Source organism: Lepisma saccharinum, chromosome 3 (assembly GCF_977018435.1).
Source record: "Lepisma saccharinum chromosome 3, izLepSacc3.1, whole genome shotgun sequence".
In the NCBI taxonomy this organism is placed as follows: Eukaryota; Metazoa; Arthropoda; class Insecta; order Zygentoma; family Lepismatidae; genus Lepisma; species Lepisma saccharinum.
The window spans coordinates 36342307-36365818 of record NC_139231.1 but is presented as its reverse complement, the minus strand read 5'-3'; the positions used below and the strand labels follow the sequence as shown (position 1 = coordinate 36365818).

The 23512-nt window shown below is 39.6% G+C and overlaps 1 protein-coding gene across 15 annotated transcripts in view; it reads right to left on the bottom strand.

Moving 5' to 3' along the window:
* Nucleotides 1–23512, bottom strand: part of EndoA (SH3 domain containing GRB2 like, endophilin-A) — a 172003-nt gene that overhangs the window by 87428 nt on the left and 61063 nt on the right. For all 15 annotated transcript variants that reach the window (XM_083118444.1, XM_083118448.1, XM_083118443.1 and 12 more), the window contains exon 2: nt 7206–7336. In XM_083118444.1, the coding sequence (XP_082974570.1) occupies nt 7206–7250 (45 nt within the window). In that variant the 5' untranslated portion in view covers nt 7251–7336. The remainder of the gene's footprint in view (nt 1–7205; nt 7337–23512) is intronic.

The window sequence follows — 23512 nt, the reverse complement described above, 5'->3', positions numbered from 1 at the left end:
ATCTAGATATCTTAAAATTTCCAATGCGTAGTGGAATGAGACTACGTCTTGCTACACTGTCGGTTGAAGATGCAACGCGAGACTCGACTCCCGATGGCATCTCGTGCACCGGAAATAAAATGGACGCTGGCAGTATTGATTCGCTCCGCCACTGCGTTAAAGCTTACTCTCTCTCTCTCTCTCTCTCTCTCTCTTCGAATGCATTCCGCGAGCGAGACAACGGCGGGTGACTTCATTCCACCGCCAAGCCACGGGTTCGCAATTAACCATTCTGCACCTGTATCGATTCCGGGATGATGATGTTTAACAGCGATTAAATGGAATCCTCGGAAAGAAGTCCCTCTAAAGAATAGGATGTATCTCGTTACCGTGACATCCGCATATAATGTATTGTGTAATCCAATCAACGGCCAGTGGTTTCAATTTTCAAGCCGCTAAGATTAAGCGAAGCAGGTAATAGTAGCAATCGTATACCAGTAAGTTTTGTCCTTCGTTGGAATTACGATCGTCACATTTTTATCAACCCTATTAACTTCCAAAATTATTTTATATTTTCGTTCAATGGAAACTAACACGCACGGCCTCTCCGATGGCGTAGTGGTAATGTCGTCAGCTGGTATACAAGAGGTCCCGGGTTCGATACTCGGTGGAGGCACTAGTCGTTCTGATTCCACTCTAAACTGTAGGTCAAGTCCCAATTAGCCTATGTGTGCATAAAGTGGACTTAATAACAAAAAACTAAAAAAAACCTCGCACTAATATGCACACTCAGATGAGTGTGTTTATAGTAAATAAACGCGAGAGATTGAATTTCGTACAAACGTAACATGTTAAATTTTCAGTCTACTTTTAAATGTGGATAGCCAAAACGTGCGCGTAAACAAAAGGAATATTCTACAGAATATTCACGTGTCATCTAGATACTACCATTCTATTCTTCAACGAATGCGAGTTCCGGGCTGTCAGTGAACATATGCCACTTTCGTAAGCAGGTGGAAAAAACCTGTGTGAGCCTTGTTTTGTACTGCATTGCTAAACTTAACAGTCGCACAGGTTTAGCAATGGGGGATGATGGGTAACTTTATGGCACGTCTATGTTTTTCCGAACTTCTTGGTTCTGCTGAAAACAGACAACAGATGTTGATTGGCTGGCAACAAAGCGACAACGCTGTATGTAGTCACCCTTGCACTACTCCCTTATTTAAGAGTCGAAAATCTAGCTATGATATTTCATCGCGTAGACTGCAAATCACACTCCGCAGTGTGCTATAGGTTTATTATTTCCGTCTACTAGTAATGTGATTTTAGATGACGAATTATGAATTTATTTAACAGTTAATATGATAAGAAATGCATACATTCGTGATATTATTTAAAAATATCAATACAACGATCACGAAAGATGGAAGAAGAAATGGAATGCTAGCAGATTGTCGTAGCATTTTCTAACTTAACAGAGGATGATTAGTTGCCACACAACTGTGCCAAATTTTCGTGATTTTTTAGTTCACAAGAGAACTTCCGAATCAAAATATGTATTTTATATATATTTATAGCTATGATGTAGACTACACCATGTACTCTATACTGGACACACTAAAAAGTGAAAACAAATTATGTGTGTAATTTCTTTGTAACACGAGTCAATATTTTTTCAGTCACAGACACTTCAATTTTCCTAATTGAGAATTGCGTTATTTATTGCTCTACTCTTATATCACAAGTGAATAATGTAATACACAATGATTTCGCTTTTTTAACTTAGTTTTTTTCCCAAGTGTTAATGTTCTTGCTTCTGGCAACTCTGCATTGTTTACAGTTCTCCGGGAAAGGATAGCTTTGGTTATAAGGGTTTGGATTTGGGACGACGAAGCCATTCGCCTTCCCATCTGCCTCGCCAAAGAATGCTTGCAAGCATGTAAATCAAATGTGCGTGGTGGGCAGTGCACCACCAGATATCTCTCTCTGTAAAAGTAAATAAGTAAAGTTTCGTATTTCTGCATAGTAGCCTGCAATTGCAAGCTTTACAATTATCGTAGAAGAAAATATATACTACTGATTAACTAACCAAATTCAATGTGAAAATTAAATATTGATGTTACTGTAATATTTGTTCATTTGTGGTTGCATACTGCAGTGCGGTGTCCGTATTGTCCTTATGAGCGGTCGTCCACTCACAAAATCCATGCACCTACGGATGGCCCGGACCCGACGAAGAAAACCATCCTCTTGGAGACTTGATGGAATGAGACCGAGACTTATAGTACAAGAATTTCGTTTCGTTTCGTTTGAACTGAAGTTGATTTAATTACCCTTCTTCGATGAAGCTGTACAGACAGTGCTCGAAGTGAGAGGCGGGATGGTATCTCCCAGCTAGCAACATTTTCGCAAAACATCCCCCCATCTATCTCATTATCTATAGGACCATCCTCCCAGTTACGCTCTGGGTACAGATGTGACGGTTCGAGCGGGAAAGAGAAAAGTTTTATAGAAATGATAGTGCAGTAAAACACAAGAGAGGTTTTTGGGGATTTTGCTATGGTTCGTCTTACCTACATCATCTCTTCTTACCTTGTCCAATGTGTTGTAATCTTGCAGTATCAACACTATACTCTAGTGTCCCGCTTGTCGCGACTCACTGTCCGGCGCTCGGTTATGTCGCATTTTACACGCTAGTCGATCCACTCTTCGAAACTGTTAGGCAAAAAATGAATTCTATTCTGAATGTCAACCACTTTGGCGCTTTCCCTCCACCCTCATTGCTTTGATTGATTGATTTTGTGTTTTAAGTTCACTTTATGCACAGTAAGGCTAATCGGGACTGGACCTACAGTTTAAAGTGGGATCCGAACCACTGTGCAATGTGCCTCCACCTTGTATCGAACCTTGGACCCTTGACCTCAGTGTTTTGTTCGGGAGGGATTTGTCTAATTTTCCACAGGTTGGTGCGCAGCGTGTCCAACATGATCTCTATATTGATTGAATTATGCACAGATAGGCTAATCAGGATCAGGACTGGACCTACAGTTTAAAGTGTCTACACCGTGTATCGAACCCGGGATCCCTTGATTACAATGCGACGACGTCGTTATCACTACGACATCGGGAAGACCATCATCATCTCTGTAGTACCATTCTTGAGTGATGCTTTACCATATCCACTACATTCCTTTGTGCAAGATTTCTGTGCTACAACAGCCACCGGATTAAGCAATAGAATTTCTCAAGTGTCTCGTGTTTACATACACTTCGTCCTTACAGTGGTCGGAGAATAGGAACATTAGCGCATTCTTCTTAAATACCGAAATTCAGTTTTACTTAGAGGAAATTCCTGCAGGGGGATGCTGAGTCGAGTTTGGGATAAGAGGGGAGATGCTTACATGGATCAACATGGAGACAATGCAGCAGGTGGGGGATGCTTTATGAAAATTTCTTAACTGTGAAAAGCCAATACAATCAGTCTCATAGTGTTTCACATGTGGTAGCAGACCGAGTACCACATGGTAAGGCTGGGGGATGCTTGATCGACCCTGGGGATAAAAGGGTGGGCGCTTATATGTATCAACATGAAGACAATGCAGAAGGCGGGGGGTGCTTATGCAAATTATCCCAGCTAGGGGGATGATGTATGAAAATTTTCTTAACTGGGGAGATAATAACTACCAACATCCATTCTCATCATCGCGATGAATCTAATAAAAATACAAATTTCTATACATTGCATAGGCAGTAATAATAATAATAATAATAATAATAATAATAATAATAAAAAAATAATAATCTGAATCTCAACCGAGAACCATTGTAATAGAAATGCTGACGTACTAATGGCAAGTTGTGCAGCTTTTGAACAAGGCTATTTTCTATTACCACAGCAAGATTTGGAATTCCTGGTTTACGGGGACAAATTTGGCTAAAATTTCATTGTATACACTTCGTACCCTGTTGAAAAAATGTCGTGAAAATATAGTTTGTGATGGATACAATACTTTACCACAATATGGGATTAATATCATCAAGATCAAGTATTATATGCGATGGCATTTCCTCGTTTTTGCATCTGCAAGAACAAACAAACGTCACAAAACTCAAGATAAGGTCTGCCCGATAGCAACGAAACGCCCATCTCGCAATAACAAGTATGCCCTTTATAAGTAATGTTTACCACGGGTTCTTTTTTATGATATCATTAGGAACATTAAGGTTTCGAAATCGTGATAAGGGCTAGAAAATTTTAATTATTGCCAGAAAGTGTTTGTAAGTGGTTAACACGATACGATAAATGGGCAATGAGTCGCACGAATTTGGACTGCGCGATCTTTAGCGTTTCTCGCAAGTTTCACCACCCTCATTTCATGCGTACGATTGTGTGTCCCATACTTTCTTTTTACACTAGCCTTTTATTGTCATGTTCGGTATACTTTTTTTTAGTACTTTTCGAAGTTCTTTAAAAAAAAAATCATTAACTAACTCAAATTCTTTTATCCTCAACTTTTTCGGTTGCTTATTTACGTTCCTTGCTGAACGTTATGTAACTATTAAAAATTAAGTTTTAGGTAGAGCAAAGTTTTTTTTTACTTTTTAAAAATTAACTAGCCTCTTTGAAATTCCAAATAGTTCTATGTTGATTCATTAGCGAATCCTGTAGTGAGTACAAACGACTAAATACAAAAATAATAGTATATCCTATTGAAAAAATCTGACGCCGAGTAATTACGTTGTTCTCAAAGCCTAAATTTCGGGAGGAAATTTAACAAAAACAAAACAAATAAAACCACTTTTTGAGGTGGTTACACTGAAAAATTCGGGTTCCTAGAATCAGTAGACGGCCTGTTGTGAATCAGTATGTTTTAGCTCGCGTGTGGAATTGTCTGCCCGACTTGCATTAAATCACATAACTCAAACATGTGAGTAAAAATCACGTTACTGTGCATAAGGTAACTGGTAGATACAGGGCACAGCAAACATGCCACTTTTTAAAAACTACCTATCCTTGAAATGGAAATTAAATACGATTTGCATTTGGTCATCTGATACAGTAAATAGGTACCGTGCAATGTCACGCAATGGAAGACTTGCAGCATGCATATTTGAAAATGCAGGAAGCCTCCTCCCGATACAGATTGGTGGTAGAATCCTCAAGGCCATGGTGTTATCAGCTTCGGCTTCTGGTGTTTCTGTAATGTACTTTCCAGGCTACATGGCCGTTAAGTAACGTGGGGATCAATATTTTTTTGCCGTGGCCCCGTGAAAAAGGCTCCGTTTCGATCCTATCTGGAACGGAATTCTTGCATGAAGCACGCACGCTATTCGCAGGCGATCTCTTGATAAAATGTGCGTGCAATGTGGACTGCCATTCATCGGATCTAGATTGTTTCTTGGGATAGATGTAGTGGGTACAGACGCACTGGCCAATTGATTTGGGCGGAGATCGCTGCAGCAACTAGATAGTGATGTAACATGGAGTGTGCCTCCGTGTCTATGTAGCGTATATGTTCTATACATGTATACGCAGGATCGGATTTAGGTCTGGGCAGCAAAACTATACCATTGTAAGGATCCAAGAGCTCCTTTTCATTTCAACATATTTCTTTTAAAAACAGTGAACTTACGAGAAATTTGGCCCAACTGTACAAATCATGAACCGAAGTCGCCTGTGATGCAAACCAAATAGAAGTTGCACGAATTGAAACCGCCACGTAAATAACGTTTTCAAGAAAACGAAAGTACAATTTACAGCCAGAGGCTCTGTCCCGTTAAGACTTACCACTACTTGTATGAGAATTTGGACAAGCGGTTGATATTTTTGCAATGCAGAAATAATGTTTTCAAGAAAAATGTTTGAATGTCTTAACAAGATATGTTATTTTGCATGTGTCTTTCTGGAGGTGTAAAAACGTTGAGCGGGTCAACCGAGTTCCAGATAGGGAATTTTTACAATACACAAGACAGTGCTCGAAGTGGAGGAAACACGGAGGATGCTATCCTAAACCCCATCCTCCAGTTTAGAAAATTTTCATAAAGTATCCCCCTGGTTAAGCAAATTTGCATAGGCATCCCCATTTACTGAATTGTCACCACCCATGTTGATCAATTCACCCCCCCCCCCCCCGGCTAGGAATTTCCACTTTGAGCACTGACACAAGATACATGTAAACTGCATTCAAATCTAATAGTAATTGTAGGTAACGTAAGGGGGGGGGGTGCATTTCTCTAAATAATAATGTAGCATAGTTTCACAGAAAGACTTGTGGGAGGGACGGCACTTTTACATTGGTCTGGAGACGGCGACACTTAAATCCTGCCCTGTCATACGAGTCTTTAGGAGATCTGAAACATGGAGGGCTCGAACTGGGGAAAGGGTCCTCTCCTTTGAAATGCTCGTCGTCTTAGATTTTCTCGGATGGGATAGAGTAAAAACAACCACTCAAATGACCAAACTAGACCCTGATCCTTCGGCGACTTCAATACGACGTGACGGTTTTCTCAATAGCACTCGAGAGTTTGACAGATTGACTACTCCCCCTCGAGTGAAGAAAAGGCGACCTCCTACGTTTCATCTTTCAATGAGACGACCTTGATTTACGCGAGTCCATAGTTTACTCAGCCGGCTCGGTATCCCAGAGTGATGGGTGCTCGACTCACAATCGCGCCAACAAAAATTCTGGGTCCACGCCATGGCTTGAGCATGGTGGGTGTCCTAACATAATTTTAATCTCGTCGTAATTTATCCTCATCGTCGCAACTTACGTAAAAGAAAACAAAAAACGACGCAAACCAGGGAAAATACTATTGCATATGCATGTGTGTGTCTGCGTACATATGTATGTGTATATACAGGGTGATTCAGAAAAAGCGTGCAAAATGTAAACTGGAAATAGGTGATGCACCACTGAACAGTTGGAGATAGGTAACCCAGAGTCGATGAAGCCAGCGTAACGAGATATGGGCTGAAACATGTCGAGCGCTAGGATGTACCGTCGTCCATAGAAATCACAAATTAGTAACATGTATACACAGGTATTGAAACTGCTGACGTAAAATGAGTACGGAGATTTATAGACATATCACGACAAAATAACGTGAATTATAACAATCTGCTGAAAATATTTGGTTTTAAGTGTCTTAACAATAGGATGGACAATTTACCTACCGTATATTGGCCTCCGATTGTACATGGTACTACAAAATGAGGTGGCACTTACCTGGTTGGCCTTGTTGATCTGCTTCTTGAGCCCCGCGAACGCCATGGTTGCAGATTCTCACGGCAGCGGGTGAGGAACAAAACTTAGTAGAGACCACCTGCGGTCCTTTCAGAGGGGGACTCGCTCTCTTCCTGAAAGAAAACGAAAATAAACATTAATACATATATTATTAATAAATGCTATTACGCATAAAGACAATAGGCAATGAAATGGACACTAGACAGAAAGATGATCAGCACTAAAAGACGGGAAACGAGTATTTTAGCGATATGCTGATTTTTATATTCTCGAATTTTTGCCCTTTTCCACATTAACCCAATAAAGCAACATTCTATAAAATTTTCAGATTTTAGTGGGTTTTTTTAATATTGGTCTACTGAAAACGTGAAATCGAGGTTATACTTTAAATTAAATCATGAGTTTTGGTACTTGTATAAATTGGGGTGTTCGAAGCATGTTGATTGCCCTTTACAAGCAGTCGTCCTGTATGCGGAAACAGAAATCTTAAGATTCCAATATTGCCCGATGAAAAGTTGCGATGCTGCCTCGGTGGTCCAGCGCGCGCCGAGTGGTTGACTCACGATATCACCATCAAAGGTTCCTAGTATAAGTCCCGGCCTAGATGTTCGTTTGTGAGTGTTCATTCGCCAATAATTTCGTCCTTGTCTTCGTGATTAGTCATAAGTGGTGGGAAAGCGACGTAAAATGAGATAAATGCAGCAAGCACGAGACGGAGACGAGAATGAGACTGGAGTTTAGATGCAAAGACAAGATTAACTCCCTCATTTCCGAGAACAGACTACACTGAGCTGAATTCAACGACATATCGTACCTAAAATCATTCATATCTCCCTTCAATATTGTGCCCCTCCCTTACCTTCCACGCCTTTCGAGCTCTAATTATATTGTAAAATCTCCCTTACTACATGTCAATACAAAGTTACTTCAATACGAAATATTCAAGAATCTTATCTACTGCTCCATTTAAACACAGTCTCCACAAAATTTTCAATGGACAAATCTCTCATTCAGGAAATTTTATCTCTGGCCCCACAAAGCTCACAACTCGTAATACACACCCCTATACTGCGATAAGCCCAACAATCAAATAAAGAACGTTCACTCTTCTACATACGTCATATTCCACGAAACATGATCACCTTCCAGTCCGCAAAAGAGGTCATACTTTAGGGATGGTCCAAGAACTCAGATGACAGATATCCAGATTCCAACTTGCTCTAATCATTTTACAAGCAACTTTGTAAATATTATACAGGGTAATTCAAAATGAATGGCACCTGTGACTGCTGGAATGAATGTAATTCAAAATTATCGATATGATAACATGAAAGGTCAACTCATCAAGTTACTTGGTACAGAAACTACACGTTTCGACGGACATTCAGAGATGTTCCATACGGCAGACGTCTAGTAACCCCGTTTTGGTTTGTCGGTAGTTTTTAGCGTCTGTAACATCTGAAATTTGTACGGCTTGAACTGCATACGCTTGCTCAACACACGCCACACTGTTGTTTGTGGCACGTTAGTTCTCTGCTCCCACGACACGTGTTGACTTGGTGGGATTTCGTACGTAAGTCGCACGAATGTTTTCAACCATTTCGTTCTTGACAGATGGCCGTACTGTGTTTTTCCCCTTGCAAAAGCATCCCGTTTCCTCAAACTATTTCACCCACCTTGCAATGTTGTGAGGTGATTCTTGGGCAAATTTCGTCTGGGAAATGTCTCTGAACAAAGGTTTTTGCGTATTCTAGCACACAATAAGCCTTTTCTTTCGCTGATGCCGCCATTTTGGATGACGAGCTTGTTTTGTTTCAGTGTTGCCAGATGAAACCTGGAAAGATAATCATGTTATATCGATAATTGTGAATTAAATCCATTACAGCAGTCACAGGTATGGTTTCTTTTTGTACAATTCACTTTGAATTACCCTGTATATCAGGATATATATGGATTTCGCTAACCCTACTTTTGTTTCGGATAACACGCAGGCGCACAGAGGGGTTGACACCCATAATGTGTCCCACGTTAGTGAGCCATCTTGTTATTCTTGCATTTTGGTTATTTTACGTCGCTTTGTTCAATTGGTGATTTGATTTCGATTTATCTTACGCCGCTTTCTTCCATTTTTTGATAATTGCGACGATTATGATCAATGATAAGACGATACAGATAAAAGAACAATCACAAACGTATGTGGACGACACAATGGGTTATATTCTGACTGCATACCCAGGTGACACAGCCTCGTTAGCCTGCAAAAATGCAGCGCTAATTTTCAAAATTATCCACTAATTGTTGTAAAACTAATACTTGTATCATTAGCAATTTTGCTCTCTAGAGTATGTTTCAAACAAGTACGAAACAGAACAAATACCTCTGTGTGATGTAAAAATAATATAAAACCTTTAAAAATAAACAAAAACCTAAGAAAGGGTTTGATTTGGGCACAAAAACCTAAAATAGGTTCTAACAAGCAAAATAGGTTATTTTAGGCACTATAAAACTTGATCAGTTGTTGCATTTTTTTAATGAAACGCTGATGTAACATTTTATTTCTCATTTACCTGCGAAGGAGAAAATAGCTTAAATATAAAAAATACGAGGTCTAATGATAATTTATATACCACAATATTTAGAGCAGTTCTTATGATAAACACAATAACAAATAATAACAACAAACTAACTTGTACCGAAAACTTTCTTTCTAGAAAAAAAAACACTTAAGAATAATTAATATCGGTTTCGTTTTGTCGGAAGCAAAGCGACTCGTCGTGTCGCTTTGTGTCCCGTCGTGTTGTGTTGCGTTGCGTTGCGTCGTGACTCGTCGTGTCCTTCCTGTTGCAAACCGACTCGGGGAAGGTTTAAAATGGGGCTCTTATGGGCGGCCGCACACCGGACGAAACATTTGACTCGAAGCGAGTTGCGACAGTTCGTGAATGTCTGGGGAATTTTGTATCGCAAGGAGCAGCTTGCGGCAAAACGATCTGCACGTGAATCCATTCAATTCAGCCACAGACATTTAGTTACAGACCGGAAACTTCAGGCCAAAATTTCCGCACTGGGGGACAGTATCATGCGCCGATATTTTTTTTTAATTGCAAATTAAACGTGATTATATTTTGACACAGGAGATCGCCGAAACACAAAATCTGGATGACCAGATTAATGTTGCCCTTAGAAAATAAGCTAAATAGCTCATGTATTGTTATTTGAAAGGCCAAAGCAAGAAGTTACTACCTTTTGTATCTTTATGCAGATATTAGGTCATATTCTGAGATGCATTTTGAGATATTAAAAACTGACTCTATACACAACATATAAAATGATACATTGATTCTGCTCTAAACTGTTATTATGTATCGTTAACCCGCTTCCCAAATTGTAAGAGACAGACCTAGATCTATTGCGTTCATGGACGATTTTAACTAATCATCAGATTTTGGCTAACAAAATGACTCGTTGTGTCGCTTTGTAACTCGTCGTGTTGCGTTCCGTCGTGTCGCATTGTGACTCGTCGCGTCGTGTCGCGTCGGATCCGGTGTGCGGCTGGCCTAAGACGTCAGGGGTGCCGGGTTCGAATTCTGAGCATGACTGCTCTTTGCTCATGAATTTCATCGTACCATCACTAATCCTTTTCTACGCTATTAGCCAAAAGTGGCAGAAAAGAGAAGAAACATAAATGTGATCCTCTTAAATCGAGTTATTTTAAAGTTATTTCTTTAAGTGTTTACTCTTGAGATATTCGGTGTAAAATGGTCATTGTACTGTATCTGAAACTCTCTGAAAAAATAAATACATAAATTTATGTATTTATATCTTTATTTATAATATAAGCCAAGACAAATTTCAGCTTAATGACTAAGAGCAGGATTTTTAATACAGTCAAACCATGCAAATGTGTCCACACAAAAATTTTGATTGATTGATTGATTTGGTGTTTTTTAATTTCACTTTATGCACAGTATAAGGCTAATTGGGACTGCACCTACAGTTTAAAGTGGGATCCGAACCACTGTACCTTCACCAGGAATCGAACCCAGGACACCTTGATTACAAGGCGACGACGGTACCACTGCGCCATCGGGGAGGCCCACAAAAATGTTGAAAAACATCACTGATAAATGTAACACACATATTGAAATATATAATAAATAATATATATTTTGCGTATTTTTCGGAGATCCTTCCTGCATTCCTGTTCTATTTTTTGTAGCTTCAGATGGATTTCTAGGAAATTCCGTCAGGGCAACTACCCGAACGGCTAACCTGCAGCTACTATTCCCAGAATCAGCGGGGTCTGTTTGATAAATCTTACAACAATTACAAACAAAGTACACAAGGAGCCTTGATTATTGCGGTCTGATTTTTTGGATCTGCCACAACCAGATAAAAATTACAGAATTTTTGGATAATTATATTTTGAATGTTTGGCTCATAAATAAATGAATTACTCAATGAAAACTCGAGAAATGGAGCAAATACCACATTTTATGTAAAAAAAATTATATGTAATAGGGCAAAGTAAGGTAATTTGGTGGCATAGGTTATTTGGTGATAACGTACCATACCCCGTTCGATTAAGAAATATTGACCCTGGCAGGCCTTGTCAGCTCCTGCTCAGAATGTGATGGGTAAGCCTTTCACAGGAAATGGTAAGAACACTGGCCTTTGGCAAGAGGTGACGAGAGGCCAAGCGAGGGTTTATATACGTGCGCATGAGAGCGACACGAGGTCTTTTAATCTGGAATCATCGGAGAAGCAGGAGCTACTGGTCTTATTTCTAAACCGAACAGGGTAAGCTAGTCTACACCCATTCTGCCATTTGCATTGCTCACTTCAGTCTAGAAACAAATCATGAGTCTATTTTAATGAATAGTTAGATATTTGTACCTGCCCGTTCAGGGCTGTCTCTACCATCAACTAGTACTAATAGTACATCCCTATTTAAGATCCCGCGTTCAGAGGAACGCTACGTGGTGGATTTGCTGGGGCTTCTCATGCATTTTTTCGGAAATGCGATGAGAAAATGGCTCGCTACGTGGTGAGATGCTTGGGCTTTTCATCCATTTTACGGAATTGTGATGTAAATTAGAGCTACGTAGTGGAGTTGCGGAATTTTTTCATTTATTTCACTCTGAAATAAATGAAAATTGAAATTTGTTAAATAGTGACATGTCAGAATTGTTTTTTTCTCCGCGAATCTTTATTTTTGGGGAAAGCTGCGTAGCACGCAGTTTTAATGTTAATGATGGTTAATGTCGATAATCAGCTTTAATTCAGTCCTTACCCACCACACCCACCCAATAGGCTAATCACCCGCTGCATTAAAGCACATTACAATGCGGAGGAAACGAAAATAGAATGTTTCCTTTGGTAGCCACGGGCGCTTTTGCTTCGTCGCGGTTTTCCGCGTCGATGCGATGTGGCATAAGGTACGTCCGTCATTCCGCGCGCCGGAAGGTTCGATGTCGGACATTCGAGTGTCATATTCCGCCCAGAATTTGGCCAGCCCGGGCACGTCTACCGACGAGCCCTTGTCATTCCGCTCCTAGTAACGCCGTGGTTCGCTCGAACCCGGTACCTTTGGTCAGGCCCTGATGGCTATGACAGAACCACCACCTGGGAAATTTTCATCAATTCCCAGGATTTTATCTAAATTTTGAAAGTGGCACTTGATTTTGATGACCCTTGTCCTTGCAGAAGTCTCTTGAAATACAATTTGGTAATTTTTTTACATGCATTTGGTGCGTGACTTATGATAGTTCGGCAATAAACGATACGACTCAATCACACCATGGTGTGTGTACTTAGTGGGTCACAGCAGAGAGTATTGCTGAAGTTAATTGTGTTTTTAATTATTTAAAGTCCTTTAAAGTTTCAATTTCATATATATTTTTAAAACAGACCGTAACTTGTTAATGATCCGAAAAGTAACGCCGTTTGTGTTTGTGTGTTTTAAGTTAAACTGTTCAAGATTATCGCAAGGAGGATATTTAATTTTATCACGTATAGTTTTGAAATGCACAAGGATCAGTGGTCGACTCACTCGTAATTTAAAATGACTGAAATCTCCTCGCCCCGAAGATGGGAGCCTTGGTACTAATAATTGTAGTGCAAATTGATAAGGAGATAGTCGAGAGAATACACGAGTCAGTCGCAGAGCATTTTTATTTTTACCTTGTTTAAGGAATATTTTTTTTACTAAAGTAAAGTTAATATGTGAAAAAACGAAACGCTAATTATATTTCTAGGAATAGAGGAGCAATTATATGTCCGCTACTATACGCTGGCGTAAGTAGTAAGAGTGACGCTACCATTCGGCTAGAGTATAACCCGCTCGTTGATTCAATGTTCTAGCTAAGGGATAATAATAGGTGTTTTTAGTTGTACGCGCAGAAATACCGGTAGTGAAATATAAAAGAGTGCGCAAGTGTTTATATATATGTTTTAAGGAATAGAGGAGCAATGATGTCCGCTACTAAAGGTAGTAAGTGTGACGCTCCCTTCCATTAGTTTTAAGGTTATGTCTTCCCCTACGAATTAATTGTGTACACAGAGGTACCCGTAGCAAGAGGAATGACACTGTCGTTGTAGCGCAATGACATAAGAATGACTTAGTCTGCATGACTTTTAGTTTGTTAAAACACCATAGTTAGGCGTAAGCCAACTTGTAATGAAAAGTAGAACGAGACGTAAGCGGTATTCAAGGCGTGGAGTATTTCACATATTAACGAGATTATTTTTGTTATTAACCATATATTTATTGTCTCCTTCAGCTATTTATTAAAGGATAGCTTAATATTCCTCCTTTTGCGTTTTCTAGCTTTGAATTTTAAATACCTTAAATTTCATGTGTATTTATATTATGATATTTATATTTCAAGTTACGGCATTCCTTAATGTTTAAATAAACACTCTTCAGCATTATTCAACAGATTTCGTGTGGTTATTTAATCGCATCGCAAATCACTAAATAGCTATAAAAGTTAAAAAGGTTGTTTAAATTAAGGCAAAACTGGTTGTCATTTTTTTCATTAAATAACGATGAAGTATTGCGAATAGTATAATCAATCAAGCCCTCCCCTTAGGTATAATCACGTTTCATTCCGTCAGCTTACGATAGGTTTAAACACGCAAGTTTAATCTCTGCACCGAAAGCACGATTCATTCGTTGTTTTCCTTTTGTTCCTTCGAACTCAGGATATGTGCAGTCGCAAGACTGAAGTCCAGGATTTTCTTCCCATGTAAGTCGCCAGATTTCCGTGCGGAAATTTTCACATTCGAGTTAGCGGAAGAAACATATCTTATTTCAGTCTCGGACAGAGAGAATTTGATGACACCTTTCTTTGTTGTAGATGAACTTTACACTCAGCTGGCGTCGACGCTGAAATTCCTAGCCTCCCAACGAGGTGAGAATAAGAGTCTCTTCAAGGGCGCTTATTTATGCGTTTTCTCGTTCCTTCAGAACTTTCAAAAGTTTCCCGAATGAAATTTAATTACTTCTTACAGATTAATTTCATGTTAATCTTCGTAAAGTAGGTAATAGCGAGTAATTGTGCTTATATTTTAATCTCCCACACGTCATAGACTTTAGTTGAAGTAATATCATACGAAATCCTATAATTTTCTCCCGGCCCGGCGTCACGATGTTCATTTACGGTTCCGTTTCATTTTTTTTTCCTAAGGCGACCATATAAAGTAGTTTTGTTTACCTTATTAGGCTAAAAACTCAAAAGAGTGGATTTAGACGCCTACAGTTGTCATGGGTCAAGTGTAATCTCTTACGCGACGAGCATTTATGCTAAGTGACGAAGAAAATCCACGGCGGGTTATAGCATTATTATTATTCCTCTTTTCTGTTTAACGCAATGCCTTATATATATATATTTTTTTTTCCCTTTATTCTCAGAACCGTAAATTTACTTCACAGATAGCCAAGAAATGTTTTCTAAATCAATAACCCAGTTTAGTTTCAGTTTTGAATTTACTGTTATCCTATTACTAATTTGGAACTTCATTTTAACTGTTTATTTATGCTATACGTCAGGCGTATGCAAGCGCAAACAAACCTTGACTAGTGAGCGCTAACAGTGCGTCACTATGTCGCCTTGATTTATTCATCCATTCTATTATGTACCTTTCGTAATTAATGATTTTAAGGTCATTGGAGCCATGTCATTTACTCTTTTATTTTACTTGTGGTTAGGTCCGTTTTAACAGCTGTGACGTTACCAAATTTTGGGTTAATTATTTTTTTTTTCGTCAGTTCCTCATTTTTTACAATGCTTTGACACTTCTGACATGATATTAATGGATTTCATTGGGTTAATTTTCTGATACCAGGGGATATATTTTATACCATCTACATATTACTTTTATATATTTATCAATATTTAAACCTAGATATTTTCGTTTATTTTATTGTATATTGATCATGTCCCAACAAAGGGCATTTAGTGCCATGTCATAACTTTAGTTTTATATTGCACTTTATTTTATATTTTGGGAGAAGCCAGGGGCTATATATATATAATTTAGTCAATATATACATATATTACTTTTGATGAAGTCAGATTTTTCATTTTAATGGTGCTCCAGTGTTACGGCGTCAAATGACATTTTCCGCCTTTTATTTTCTTTAGCCTTCATTCAAACTTTGTTTTATAATTTATATCACTTATTGGGCAGTTTATTTTATTTTAGTTTACTTATCTTTACTCATGATTTTCACTTGCCTATAAAAGACGATTACTTTACACATTTTTTATATATTTTTAAATATTGAATGACTGTGAGCAATGTAGTTTATTCCTATGTCCAACCTGTTTCCTCCCCTGTTCGGGAATTCCAAGAGTTCAAGGAATTTCGAAAAGTCCAGTGATTTTTTGAGGCCGGAAGAAGAACGCATTCCTGAAGGCTTTGGAGCTCACCAGCCTCCTTTGGTTTTCAGCGGTGTATGTCACGTAGCAGCACCGAAAATCCTATTCCAAGTGACATCCCAGGACTGGAACAGCGTCAGAAACATCAGAAGAAATGTCATCTTACAGAGCAACCCTCCCCCCCACGACTCTAACCCCCTTAAGAAGAAGCATGAACATCTTTCATGTACATCGTCCCCTTTTGCTCTGTAAGGCCAGGCAGTGTCCTTCACCACATATTGGAACTTTCCGGGTACAGTCAACGACCCAAATGTGTTGAGACCCAGCCCTGTGGATCAGCAACCTGCCAGGCCACCTGTGAACAGTTTAATCCTACCAGTGGCCATATTTACTGTTCCCCTCTTGGAGTGATAGCAGCACGGTACACCTTCCGTTTTCACATGCAACCAGCGTACGAAATGTGTCGCCATTCGATGTGTGCCGGAAATATGCAATGGCGTCTGCTGTGAACTTTCGGGGGCCTATCATAAATACCCCCCAGTGTTCGCCATTGGACAACGCATATTTTGGGGCTTGGAAACTCTACTTGGAGTGGCTTCCCATGGACTACCCTGTGTTCGCCCGCCCCACGGCCCACGTCTTTTCATCTGACCTTTGCTGACCAGTATTCCGGAACTTTCCACACCGGGATTCGAATCCGGTCCCCCAGTGAAAATGATCGGTCAAGGACCGTGTATGTCACAGAACAGTGCTTCGTACCCCAGGACTCCGGGGTTGGAATGTATTTGGATTGCCCTGCCGTCTCATTTCTCAGGTCATAGTGTGCACACATAGTGTGCTAAGAACGTCAGTGGCAAGTGCAAACATAACCTTCATTTATTTTTTAATCTTCGTGTGGTTGTGCGCAGTCCAGTGGAGTTTGGTGTTTACCACGGTCCTTTGCTCTCGCCTCGAACTGTCATCCTGATGAGGTGGAAGATTGCGAGCATGCGGCATTAAGTTTCTCACGGATTACGTTCTGTGCTTATTTAGCACTTGTTCAGAAGCAAGTCGCATGTATCGCGTTACGATGCAGTGTGTTGAACTTTCCGCTGACTCCACGGACCTGCGAACAACACTTTATATCGCATGTTGACCAACCGTCAGCATTGTTGATTACGAAAGACTCTTCCAGCGTGTGGCTAATGAAAACAAAGACTCTCTTTCACCATTCAAGCTTGAGCTTAATTCTGTTCCATTTAATTTTCGGTGAAGGGTCTCCGACATTTTTTTATTATTATTTTATTTTATGTATCCTCTATGTTCATGTAATAAACAAAACCTTTTAAATTTTGGTGAATGGCAGAAGGTTCAATTTAAACTTTTAATTATTACAATTTCAATTTTGGAAATTGTTTCGCAAGAGGGAGTGTCGTACCATACCCCGTTCGATTAAGAAATATTGACCCTGGCAGGCCTTGTCAGCTCCTGCTCAGAATGTGATGGGTAAGCCTTTCACAGGAAATGGTAAGAACACTGGCCTTTGGCAAGAGGTGACGAGAGGCCAAGCGAGGGTTTATATACGTGCGCATGAGAGCGACACGAGGTCTTTTAATCTGGAATCATCGGAGAAGCAGGAGCTACTGGTCTTATTTCTAAACCGAACAGGGTAAGCTAGTCTACACCCATTCTGCCATTTGCATTGCTCACTTCAGTCTAGAAACGAATCATGAGTCTATTTTAATGAATAGTTAGATATTTGTACCTGCCCGTTCAGGGCTGTCTCTACCATCAACTAGTACTAATAGTACATCCCTATTTAAGATCCCGCGTTCAGAGGAACGCTACGATAATTCTTCTAACGTATGCCACAGCATAACCTACGCATTGGATGAGATGGCTCGCGGAGACTATATTTACAAATGCATCATCATGATGGGTACCGCGAGCAATCGCATCTAATGCAAAGGTATGCTGTGGAATACGATAGAAAAAATATCACCAAATAACCTATGCCACCAAATTAACTTACCTTACCCTATACCTCAAAATATGTAAAAATATGTAACATACCTCAAAACAGTAGCGTACGCAGGATTTCATCAAGGGGGGTGTTATTTCTAAAACTTTTTTCCAAATTCACATTACCATTGTTTTATTATACTTTAATTAAATAATAATACTTATATTTAATACTAATAATACTACTAATACCACTACTACTACTATTAAGTGGTAGAGATCTACATAAATATAGCATTTATGAAAACATTAGAACGAAATTATTTTCTAGTCATTCGATTTTTATCAAATCCTGGGGGCATTTTTTTGCTTCTTTGTTACGAAATAATTGTCTGGTCAACGAGGTGAGACATTTCAAGGGTGAAGAAGATTCATAAATACAAGAAAATATATTAAAATAAATTGAAATAATCAAAGTATGGAACTCATCCAGGAAGCTGCGGTGATCTGGTCGGTAGAGCGTCTGACAATTGACAATCACGCGGGAGATCCGGATTCGATTCCCGAAATTGGTTGAATTTTTCCGGCTTCTTCCCCGCATAAATGTCCCCGATAATTCACATCTGGATTGTCTCCCTGTTCTTACCAAGAAAACATTTTACAATAGTTAAGCTTATTGTCGTTTGAATAATTGTGTAGTCAACAAGGTCAACAAGGTGACACATTTTAAAGAGAGACATTCAAACGTGCTGCGAATTGGTGACTGTATTCTTGTCCGCCTAGCCTTTGTCTATACATTAGCCTCTTACAACGTACCAATAACTTTATTTAGTTAATTCTCATTGTTCATGAGAATTACATGTTCGTTGAACACTGGCGTACGTAGAGGGGTGGCCGATCGTGTTCCAGCCCCTACCGAAATTTTGAGAAAATCAGAATTTTCAAATAAAAATCCGTTAAGAACTTTAAAAAATCAAAATGTGTAAATGCGAAACCTCTTTTAAAGTAAATCTCGATTACTATTTATGTCTTTGAATACAATTTTAATAAGACTGAAAAGCTCCAAAAATACGAAATATTTTATTATGCATCCTGCCCTCCAAAACGAAGCCATGTGATATCCACATTTACTATTCCAGCCCCTCCCGAAAAAAAATCCTACGTACGGCATTGTATTGAACATTGTTGCAACTGAGATACAAAACAACTTTTTTCTCTTTTAAATCATAGTTACCCTAACCTAACCTCATAAACTCGTGTTTATTTTCAAGGCATCACTCTGAAAAACGCGTGTGTTTGGAATGCTGTGCTTTTCTCCATGCTGCATGGAAATAATAATTCAAATTATTATTATTATTAGTAGTAGTAGTAGTAAAACTAGTAATAGTAATAGTAATATTATTGTCCCAGATCTTTGACTGTGAAAAATTTGCCACTTAATTTTTTTCCACAGCATTTTTCATAATATTTCACAAGCTCAAGGGGGGGGGTTTAAACCCCGTAACCCTCCCCTTGCGTACGCCACTGCCTCAAAATATTTAAAAATACGTGACATGAAATTCAAGTGTATTGTTCCTGACAGTATAATTCGCCAACATTTGTGATTTCATTTTGCTACATACAAAGAAATTACATACATATGTAATTTCATAAAAATCCGAACACGATTCATGACATGAACATTGAGATATAGAGGGAAACTCAAATGCAACTTATCAGAAGCGGGATCAGTCATGAAAACCCGGAGGGCAAATGACTCAAGCAAATGCCTCGACCCGTGACTCCGTGAGTCATGGTGCGCGTCATTTGCGGAGCAAATCTCATGCTTTTCGTAACTTGCAGAAGACGAGATCCTCATATGAATCGATTCGATTTATTCGCTCACGGGGTAAATACAGAAAAGTACAGGGAAGGGTCAAGAAATTCCGTGACACGCTCGCTTCATGCAATCAGTGTTGCAACCTTCCGGGATTTTTTAAAAACAATAACCAGGAGAAAGTGAGTGTGATAATGTGTTCTAACGCGAGCTGCAATGCAGGGAAAACTTTCCCCCAGTCGTGTCTAGACTACGTTGTGAGAACACGTATATCTGAACTTTATCAAAATGGCAACAAATCTCAACAGTCTCTACGACGTGCTACGATCCCGGTGGAGGCACACAGTGGTTCGGATTCCACTTTAAACTGTAGGTCTAGTCCCGATTAGCCTTACAGTGCATAAAGTGGACTTAAAACACCAACAACGACGTGCTACGAAGCCAAAGATACAATCACAGAGATCGTCTTTAGAAAACGAGACTTATTGGGAGGAGACACGAAAAAGGGAAACCATTGTTATCTGGATTGATTGATTTGGTTTATATTACTTCGCTTTCCAGCCATTTTGGCTAATTGCGAAGATGGCGATTAGTGATGACATGATATAATTGATGAATGGACACTCACAAACTCCCATACCCAGGCCGGAATTCGAACCCGGGACTCCTGGCGTCGTTCCGCGATGTGCTAACTAGGTCAGCATTGTCATCTCGAAACGAAATGGCTCGATGGCCGAACGAGTTACGTGATGGACTTGCGATCTCGCTACCGAGGGTTCCAGGTTCGAGTCGCGGATTTGAAATGTGTCCCGTCAATAGAAAAAAAATCCAGCTAATATGGGTTCTCGGAAATCTAAATTATCTTGGGAGTTGAGAAAGAACCAACTTTTACTATCATCTCAAAACAGATCATGCTGAATATTAAATGAAAGTGGAAAGCTTTAAAATAACACAAAGTTAAGTCTGTAAATGCTATAAGACCCGAGAAAAATTGGCTTGAAATATTTCTCTGCGATTTTGGAACATTTTCCAAATGTTAAAATTCAAAATTTTAATAATGAACGGCGGAAAAAAATCATCTAAAAATACTATATCACAGTGAAATCCATGGCACGAATATCTGAAAATATTACATTCTTGTTGAATTCACATAGAATGGCCTTTGTGCCAATGATTCTACCGGTATATCATATAGTTACCAGCGCATCCACTAATCAATAATAATAGAAAGTAAAGGTAGCCCCGTGCATTGCACCGTGCCATTAAGACACAAAGGACCCCATGCAATCTCGATCTAGGCCATATTGGAAGATGACGTGATCTGCATCAACCTCCGGCTGCCCCTATTTCCACTACTTTTCATCAGGTACCAATTGATAGAGTCTGCGTGACCACTAGAGCTGCTTTATACAGGAATAAGGTAAGTTTCTCTAAGACCGCGCAGCAAGAGTACGCATCTTGATTTTTGTAGGTTGGCAGCATTGAAAGACGCTGCCATTTAGTCATCACAAGGCTGCGCAAGTTCACTCCGTGAAGTTATCGGAAAATTTCTGTTTTTTGCCTGTTCCCTGTAATATTGAACCCTCACATTTTAAGGGTTTTGATCTGGTAATTGTAATAATTTGTTTTAAGTATGGTATTAAGTGTTAGTATACACCACAACGTCGAACTGATGTGAGAACGACCCCCTGCATGCTGCTGCTTCTGGTCGATGAATTCTGAACCTTGTCTTGTTCCTTTAAGAGTACGCAGTGCATGGAGAAGTCAGAAAATCAGAAGTTCTCACATCTTCACCGTACAAAAACTCACTTCTGGCTTTAACTTCCGGGACTTTGTAAAATCGGAACGACACTGTGACAACTAAACCAGTGCCTCCCAAGGAAAATTGTGCGACCTCCTGATGATGCAACTCCATCAACGTCAGCACAAGAAAGTTTATTCTGCCCTGGGTGTGATGAATAGTGTGTGGAACCCATAACTGAACACTGGGTTCAGTGCGTAGTTTGTGAGGTTGTGTTCAATGGTGGCACGAAGCATGCTCCCTTTATGAGGGCATGGGTATATTTAAATGTAACATCTGTTAAGGCGTACTCTTGAAGGACCTGTGCGCACTCTTAGAGGAACTGCCCTCTAAGAGTGCGAAATTACATTTTTTAATAAATGTTTAAAAATAATACAAATTTATTATTACCTGGACCTTTGATCATATGTATAAGTCAATGTATCAGTATGTGTTTTAGTGCAAACTGTTTGTCGTTATAATTATTTATTTAGCGTCTGTGAGGTTGCAAAGTTAAGTGCGTACTCTTAGAGGATTTCTCCCTACTTAGATCACCCACCGCGGAGAATCGAACCTGGGTCTCCCAAGTGGCAGTGGAGAAAATAATAAAAACAGAAATATAAAATGCAACTCCAGGCAAGACTGATACCGAGACAGGTTTCGTCTGAGCCAAGTCTTGTTTCGGTACTATCCTACGACAAAGTCCCTAGGTTTGATTGATTGATTGATTTGTTTTATTTTACTTCGCATTTTGTGCCACTTTTGACTAATGTGCGAAGATGGGGATGAGTCGTGACATGATGAATGGACACTCAGAAACATCCATGCCCAGGCCGGGATTCGAACCCGGGACCCTTGGTGTCGCAGCGCGATGTGCCAACCAATCCGCCACGCGGGCCGGCCCCTAGGTTTGAATCCTGAGCGAGGCATGGATATATCATTACGTTTTTACCCCACCATCCATTTCATTTAATGGCCTCAACGTCGCGATTAACTTGCAGAGGGAGAATAGTGGCGTAAAATAGCCGGAACGGAAACAGAACATGCATAATATTTTTCCTACTCATTACAAAGTGTGGGCTCGGCATGGAACATTGAGTGTGTGGCATCATGTGTGTACAGTACTGCATTTAAAAGAGACTATTTATTCACTCAAGGCAGCTGCCGCAGGTATTATGAATACCTCTAGGACTACACTCGAGCCAATGTTGTGCATTGATCTTAAATGTCACGACTATACAACTTAATTGTGCAGAAACTAGATATACAGGACACCACTGCCCATACCGCGTTCTGTCAACATTACTAGAGTTGAAGACGGGAGACAATATTCATTCGGGAGCACTTCATAGACACGAAACACATTTTATACTTCGTGGCAAGGTGAATAAAACACTTAATATTGATTTCAGGCAATCATCACGTGTTTGAAGAAAAACTTTTACACAGTGAGAAGATTTCAATACAGTGAAGTGTTTATTTGCAAGTAAATCTTGGTCCACAAGTTTTCACAATGTCCATATGACAGATGTGCTTCCGAAAGATTATCTTCCCTGCGAGACATTTAAGATAAACAATTGTCATGTACACAATGCTCCAAGATACATATATATACAGTATATTTTTGAGGATACTCCTCCCATATCCAATATCGCGAGATCCGTACAAAATTCCGATCGTTCCCGTGGTCCACACTTTATGTAGGTTTTTGACCTCGTTAGGAGACGATAAAAAGAATGATTCGTCCGGCCGCGGAACTTGAACCTGCGACCTCCCGGATACGAAGAGAATGAACGATGAGGCAAATACAGGGAAAAATCCATGCCTTACCCACGAACCAATCCTAAGGTAGGTCGATACACTAACCGCT